This window comes from Meleagris gallopavo, chromosome 4, assembly GCF_000146605.3.
Source record: "Meleagris gallopavo isolate NT-WF06-2002-E0010 breed Aviagen turkey brand Nicholas breeding stock chromosome 4, Turkey_5.1, whole genome shotgun sequence".
Lineage (NCBI taxonomy): Eukaryota > Metazoa > Chordata > Aves > Galliformes > Phasianidae > Meleagris > Meleagris gallopavo.
Window position 1 is genome coordinate 57,837,221 of NC_015014.2, and position 8,629 is coordinate 57,845,849.

An 8,629-nucleotide genomic window follows, 5' to 3' on the forward strand; every position below is an offset into this window, starting at 1 on the left:
AAAAGTTTATCTTGATAGGAATGCTTGTTACTAAGAAAGACATATAACAGAAGCTACTCAATTTTTTTCAAGATAGAACTGGAAATAATACATTTTAAATTTCACAGGAACACAGTATGGTAGGGAATGGAAAGGACCCTCTAGAGATCATTGAGACCAAACCCCTGCTAAAGCAGTTCCCTACAGCAGATTGCACAGGAAGGCATCCAAATGGGTTTTGAATACCTCCACAGGAGGAGATTCCACAAGCTTTCCAGGCATCCTTTTTCAGTGCTCCATCACTCTCACAGTGAAGAAGTTTCTCTTTAAATTCACATGGAACTTCCTGTGTTCCATTATCCTGTCGCTGGGCACCACTAAAAAGTGCCTGGCCCTGTCCATTTGACTTCCATCCTTTAGATATTTATAAGCATTGATAAGATCCCACTTTAGGCTTTTCTTCTGCCAAGATGAAAGAACTCATAATGGAGACGCCCTCCCTTCTGCAGGCTAATAAGGATGATGCTCCAGCTCCCTCATCTTCATGGCCCTTTGGTGAACTCTCTCCAGCAGTTCCAGGAAGACATTAAAATATTCTACATAAAGCCCAATTGGAGAGAGGAACAAAAATATTCCTGTGCCGGCTTCTCTACAGCAGACATAGTCAACTATTTATTTAAATGTTTGCTGCTCAAGGGAAGAAGGAGAAAAGATGGGAGATGTCCAGTGGAGACAGGTTATATACACTGGTAAACGGGATCTACTTTTAAATGTCATCATTGCAATTTTTCTAAACCAATAGTCGGTACTTTCTTCCAATAGCATTTCCCATTCTTTTAAAGTGTGTACATCTAAGGAAGAGATTAAAAGTTTTGCAAAACTATGAGAGAAACATCATAAAGGCAGACATCAGAACCTTTCAATAGGTTTACTGCACAATTCTCAAAAACATTTTGCATTTTTGTAGCTGACTGCAATCTTTACTATGAGATCTCTACTGTAATTATTGTTCCTTGAGATAAATATAGCAGAAGTAGTCAGAAAATGGAAAAGGCAGAAAAATGAAGTAACCCAAACTTCAGCAGATTTTTTTTTTTTATTCTATGTGCCACATCATACATAATTTCCGTGGGTTTTTAATAGCACACAAGGAGTTCAATACTTCTAAAGGACGTAGAAATCATATTACTGACCTGCCTACCACAATAGAGTTATTAGGAATAAACAAACACACACAAAAAAAACGCATGGTGGAATGTTCCTCTTTTAGCTCCTGAGTGGACAAGCACAAAATCTTTAGAAGTCTGAAGGAAAGTATTATTTGCAGTCTTAAAATGCTGAAAGCAAAGTATATTTTCCAGTCCTAAAATGCTGAAGGTAGTAGAAGGATTTTTACAGGAGATTAGCTGAGCCTTGGTATGTAACTCAAACAGGCTTCCCAAACAGATGGCAAAATCCAGAGAAGCAGTCTACAATTTGATATCAGCAGCTGCAAATGAAATACGTGCACGATTAATTGGGTGATAAGAAGCATGTTACTGAAGTCTCTGCCCAACCATGCCTGACTGCACACGCTTGGAAGATTCAAACACAACACTAAGAAGATTCAAAATTCAGCTTTACAGTTTGAAAATTCAGTTTTCAAATTGTAAGAAGAAACAAAACTGATGCATATTTGTGCTGCACAAATGTGCAGTTAACCATGCCTCATCCCTCTTTTCAAGTCTCAGGGCAGCAATGGGACACACAGTCTCCCTGCCAACAGCGACTACCAGAATTTTGAGAGAGGAAAAGTCTCAGCACCACCTGCACTACAAATTCCACTGTGTCTTCACGGCAAACTCATCACAAGAATGTGAGGAAAAAATGATTTATAAAATAATTGTAGCCATACAAAAGAATTCAATTTAGGTTTAGATAGAGTGTTAAACTTTTCTTCCTGCTATTGTTCATATTTTTACTAGAAAGAATTGCTGAATCTTGGAAAGCAGATTTTTATTCGGTCATCTAAATTTTACCCCTTAAAAGCTGAAGAGAATAACACATGTAACATCTCATCTACTACCCAGATGAAGAAATGGAATACACTGACCAGAAGTTTGTGAATGACACCAAACATGGGGGGCATTTGCTGTGCTAGGGGAGATGTCTGCCATTCAGAGGGACTTTGGTGTGCAGGAGAAATAGGTCAAAAGTAACCTTGGAAATTCACCTAAGACAGATACAAACTCCTTCAGGTGGTTTAAGCTCTGCAGCAAAAAAGTGTGGAAGCCAATTCCAGTTGGCAGTGCTGCATGGAGAAAAAAAAAAAAAAAAAGCAAACAAGAAAAAGCTTTGGTGTCCTGGAGGGCAAGTTAGATGTGGATCAGTAGTGAGAGATTTTAACTCTCAAATTAACTTGATACTGGACCAAATGAAGAGTGCAGCCAGAAGGGTGAGAGAAGTGATTTAGCCCTTTATTAAGCACTTGTGAAACCACACCAGGGGAAAGAAGCTCAAAAGTGGCCACTCTATATTAAAAAAGACCAGTAAGACCACTATGGGATACTATGTGTCATTTAAGAAATGGGTGAAGGAGCAGGACTTGTTTAGTCAAAGAAATGATTGCAAGATCTGTACATGAAGGCTGAATCAAATTTTCAGGCACTGCGTTACAGATATTTGGGAAATTCTAAACAGAGGAAGGGCTCCACATTGAAACTTTGAATTCATGCAATAATTAGCTGACAGATAAAGCTCAAGAAGTTACAGTAACTGGAGTTACCACAGGCACAGAGCCAGTAAGTAATGGGGTTCCACAGGGCTCCATTTTAGGCCTGGTTCGCTTCTATATATACATATATATTTTTTTTTAATGTGACCTGGACACACAAAAAAACTACATAAATCATGGTTTATCACAAACTTCTTAAAAATAATCCTAAAAATAACTTTGTACTTTTATTCTATGAACAACAAAAGGATTTTTTTCCTTGCAAATGTGAATCTGTAGTAACATTACATTACTGTCTAGAGAATTTTGTAGGGTTATTTGCAAATATTAATGAAATAAGCAAAGCTAATTCACTCAACCTGCTGTGCATCCTCAAACATGGATCTGATTATGCACCTAATAAGATCAGTGGAATCTTCTACATTGATTTTCTGGATCTGACCTGAGTCTATTTCACACTGAAGTGACATAAGTGATTCAACTCATCTCAATCCAGGAATATTTAGGAATATTCAGGAAGATCATAACTGCAGAAGTTTTAACTAGATTGAAATTTAAAATGGGCAAAAGGTTTGATGTTAAAGATATTGCCAGTAGAGCAAATGTTTAAAACATTAAATGCTGTTATAGTTCTGCTTTTTATTTAATAAACATTTAAAAATCCATAACTTCACCACAGCATTAATCAGGTATGTTGTCAAGTTTACCTTGTACCAGCCCAGACTTTAGAGGGAAACCAGACACCCCTGCTAAAAAACATGCTATTGAAACAGGAGTCTGTTGGTCTGTTAGTAGAGAGTTACTGAGGTGCATGCGTCTATGCAGCCCTCAACTGAAGGTATGCTTTGGGGCAGTTCATTTTGAAGCTCAGTGGATGAAGAAGTGCAATTATGGCTGTGCATTTTTTTTTTTTGTAAATAATATGATCCAGAAATAGAACAATACTATTTCGGCTTAGCTGCTTGGAATAGCGGATGAAAAAATAAGTAATAATTGCTCTTCCTTATTTTCTTCAAGTTGTATCTTTCCTTTTAAATTTTCTGTTTCACCTGCACCTCCAGTTTGTAACTAGCTATTTTTAATTTCCAGTTTTCAGCTACCTGCACATTGTGCCCTTGCATATACATAGCAAGAATGTATTTTCTTTGGGGAAGGAAAACAAAAACTAAATCTGCAGCAAAACAAGAAATCTATGCCCACAAGCATTCTATAAATTAATGAAAAACTATATAACTGCTATATGAAGTCAAGTACAGGGACATGTTTACATATAATTTCACACTGTACAGAGAAAGAGTGATTCCTTTGCCAAATAGCTATTTTCCTTTCCCTTGTTTGGCACTGGGATCTTCCTATTCATCTTGTTCACACTGAGGCCTGTTGGGTAATTTTCATGGCTCAATTCAGAAGTATGAGGACATACCTCAAAACTGATTAATCATATTTCTAAAATACTGACACTTGTACAAGGCAAGCATGGCTGTTTATGTATCTAATATAATTACGTCTGTATATTCATTCATTCTTGTCATTTAATTCCTCAAAGATAAGATCTAAGCCAATCAAGTACTCCAAATCTGTAGCTGATAAACATGGTTTGAAATTGTAGGCAAGCATCCCTTGCACTAATTAAAATGATGGGGCAGAGAGAAAGAAACATCCTGATGATCTGACTATAATCCCACTTAGTCTCCCAGAGGAAGACAGTAGCTCCCAAGAACACCTGTAGTGTTTGAGGTGTTTTGCTTTGTTGTTTGTTTTGGTTTTTACCTTGCCACAGACTAAAATAGTATCCCATACAAGAATAACTACATGAATTGTTATGAATACCCGAAAGGAGCACTTTGTTCTCAGACAATTTAATGAAATATTGAAATTTGTAAGTTTGAAAGAAGTCAAACCACTATATGGCAACACCAACTTTCTGACATTTTTCCCTTCATTGTTTCTCCTTAAGGTGCAGAAGGATGCAAACACTTGAAGTGAAACCCCGTGAAGCTAACGGCAGAATTCTTCCAGAGCTGTGATCAGGTAACAGCAGTTATCTGCACATGCACAAAATACAATTATCTTTTATAGACGCAATTGTACTGAATAACAGAGGAAGAAATGAGAGTCCCAGTAAAGCTCCAATTATAATTTGGAATGATTTGACAAGATTGTTTGATTACAGACAGAAAACTCGAAGCACTCCTTCACCTTCATATCACAGCAGACTTAAAGGCTCAACCAACTCTTGAAAGAGAAGAGCTAAGCTGTTCTGTACAACACCACTGTGAGACTCACTATAGGTGTATTTGTTGGAGCAATTTAAGATGAAAGAACTGATGGTGCATTAGTATGTGCTTTCTCTCACTCTCTTGTCTTTGAGAAGGGTATAGTTAAATAACTGTTCTCTAGAACAACACAAGCAACAAGACAATAAGTTTCTCTCCTCTTTAGCACTTCGTAAAATTACATTTATAATGGTTTATAATGGTATATAATGGTTTATAATGGTTATTTGACACTAGATTTATAATATAGAACAAGACGTAAAATAAGTTACGGTCACAGTAGTATCACGTAATGGTCATTAACTAATCAAGGAAATGATGCCCTCGAGAGTTTATCAAGTTCCAGTTTATTTAAAGAAAAAATATTAACTACATTAAAAGCTTTCATTGCCTCAGACAAAAAAAAAAAAAGATCAGTGTTAAAGAGATATAATACTTGTTTGTAGCTTATCTTCACCATCTTTCTTCCCAAGGAACAGAAGAAATAAGAGAACATATCCATATAAGCACAGTAAAATAATAAAATAATTTTCGCTTAAGAAAACTGAGGTTTTATTCTATTTGAAATGTAAATTTCTTTACATGAGAAATATTTTCTTATAACATCACATTCTACTTGCATAACTATTTAATTGCTTGATTAGCCAGATTAACAACCAGATCTTAGAATCATAGAATTGCTAGGTTGGAAAAGACCTTAAATATCAAGTCCAACCTCAGCCTAACCATCCTATCCTAACTCTAACAACCCACCAATAAATCATGGCCCTGAGCATCACATCCAAACTTTTTTTTAAACACATTCACGGATGGTGACTCAACCACCTTCTATCTTGAATATACATAGGAAGAATCAAGTACCAAACAAACGTCCTTTGGTGCTGAATTGCTCTAAATGTATTGATGTGTACAGCCCTCCTTGTATACATTGCATTTCTATAGTTGCAAATTTGAAATATTTGGGGCACCCACTATCAGGAAATATTGCCCATCCTTTCACTTTATACAATAGGCACAGTGTGCCATCTGCACTGAAGTCCTATGGTTTACAAAACATGACAGAACCTTCTGTCCTGCACCCTAATTTTTCTGCTCCTAAAAGTCATAATCAATCAAATAAATAATAAAATAATAAAAATTAGAAGCTTTAAGAAGCCAAAAAGGTAACAATACTTCAAATCGAATGATCTGGGCAATCATTCACAAGGAGAAAATACTTTGCCTTGGTTCAGCACAGTGAATTTGCCAGATAAAAATACGAAACTACTCTGGAAAGTTAAGTTGTCCCTCTCACAAAAAAGTGTCACTAAACTGCCTAATGAGCAGTGCCTCACAGCTTTGACCAGGGTGACTCTGATAACTAGTACAATTCAGGCATGTAGGAAAGAAAAAAAACCCAACGGTTTCTATGATTTGTTGAAAGAAGCTCAGTCTGGAAAGTTCTGGTTCAACCGCATTCTGCTTGATGGGACATAAAGCTTTGGATTGGGATAGCCATGGAGTCAAGGCATGAAGCTATGCTGTATGAAAGAAAAAGTAGTGAAAGTAGTAGCCTATTGAACCAGCCACCACTGATGGAAGATGTTACCGCAGAAAAGGTTAGATATTTACCTGTGGGCAGATAAAGTAGTATCTTAAATGCTTCCATAAACAGATGTACAGATGTATTATTTCATAAACTTACCAGCCTGCGGATATCCCTCTCACATTCACGCTTTATTCTATTAATCTCATCCTGATGGGATTGGTAAGCTATGCGCAGGTCAGCAGCCTTCATTTTATCTGCCTGCATGATGTTGTTCAAAGCTTCTTCAAGCTGCTTTTTACCAGATTTTAGCTCCAAGATCTCCTGTTGCAACTTCATTCGTTCGCTGTCAAACGCTTTGCGGGCCTCCTCCTTCGCCTCACTCAGCAGCGCAGTCTTCACCTTGTCGGCTGCCCCGTCCCGCAGCACGTTGACTGTTGACTGCAAACGCTGAATTTCACTGTCTTTAATTTTCACCATTCTCGCTACTTCCTGCTCATGCTGTCGGATCAGCAGCTCTCTGACACTCTGAAGCTCCTTCATTTTCTCCTCATGGAGCTTAGCTTTCAGTTCAGAAATGTAGGCCGTGTGCTTGTGCTGCTCCTGCTCCCTTTCTTGCTTAACCTCTTGGATTTTCTCTCTCAATTTACCCACCTGGAACATCAGTGTAAAAAACTGATTAGCAAGCACCATCGCACCTTTAAAAGTCATCAAGAGAGTTTTTTCATAAACCTTCTTAAAAAAGTCATCCTGAATATTCAAAAGTAAAGACCATAAACGCAAAACTCTCTCTTCAAACAGAAGAGAACTAGACCTTGAAAAAGGCTGTTTGGGCCTGTGTGTAGAGGAATCTTCTTTGCAGAGGTGCTACCATCAACAAACTGTCACAGTTTTAGGAAGTAAAACAACACATTCATTCAACAATCATTCAACCCAGTTCTCTAGCAATTTTCTCCACCAGACCCCCCAGATTACTCTCATCCACAACCCTCACATTGCAGCCAACAAGCTGATGGAAAAGGAAGTAGACAAAAAAATGCTCCTATTCAGGATGAGAAAATTTTCTACTACTCAATGGACCATACTTCAAGGATGCTAGTGACTCAGATCTTCGTATAGGCTCAGGTAATTTATTCCCACAGCATCCTTCGGTAGCTAAAGAGCACTGTCACTGTACTGCAGATGGGATTCTCAGTCAATCATCTATTTACCTTGTATATACACATATTGTCTTTGGGATTTGAGTTCCAAATTCCTACATCTGAATCCACTGTTTGACCTAAGGTAATTTCCAAGTGAGATTAGACATTAATATAGATGGGGGAGAAAAAAAGGAGAAGCTTGCTTCTGTACTGTAGTTTACCAGAAAGCGTATAATGTATCCAATCGCAACTAATATCAGCAACACCTTCCTACAACCCCTATCACTGCATCTGCCAAAATATAGGCTCTACACGAGATCTTCAACTCTAAAACAAAGCCAGAGAGCAGAGATTTTTCAAAGATTTGTGTTTTGACCTTGAGTAGCAATAAAAATATATAATCCACATAATGCTGCATGGTAAAAATCAGGTCATGAAGCAGCTGGATATTATTACCTGCCACAGCATTCCTAGACTTCTTGTACCTATGAAGTGCACTGCTGGGACCTATGATCACACAGTGCATTAATGCACTTAATTTATGGTAAACTAAGGCAAAGATGAAGCTTGCCCCAGATTTTAGTGCTGTACGGAGGGGAGGATCTCTATTAATATTCAGAATAAAATTTATTAAGAAGGCATAATTAATACAGTTTACTTTTTCCACAGTTCTGGATTCTACAGTCAAAAACAAAAGAGTTTAATTAAAGCTATAATACTAGTTCAGGAAAGGTTCAGAAAATTTGCTATTTTCTTCATTGTAATCAGGCTGGATCTAAACAGGTACACTTGTGTGTTTGCTTTAGGGAAAACACAGCATAACTCAAAAGCCTCAGTTATAACTCATCCAATGAAAACAACTTTACAACTTAATTTAACTAGTCATAAAATGACACCCATCTATCACACATCAAGTCCCTAGCACTAACTTCATGATTTCCAGAATGTGAACTCCACCTGGAGTCTTCCAGTAGAAAGGACAGCAAACCCCTTT

At 37.4% G+C, this 8,629-nt stretch overlaps 1 protein-coding gene across 1 annotated transcript; it reads right to left on the bottom strand.

The window, feature by feature from the left end:
- Nucleotides 1–5,768: 5,768 nt before the first annotated feature.
- On the bottom strand, nt 5,769–7,186 carry LOC104910846 (janus kinase and microtubule-interacting protein 1). Its single transcript, XM_010710427.2, has one exon. The coding sequence runs from the start codon at nt 7,184–7,186 to the stop codon at nt 6,641–6,643; it is 546 nt and encodes a 181-aa protein (XP_010708729.1). The 3' UTR covers nt 5,769–6,640.
- Nucleotides 7,187–8,629: the final 1,443 nt, after the last annotated feature.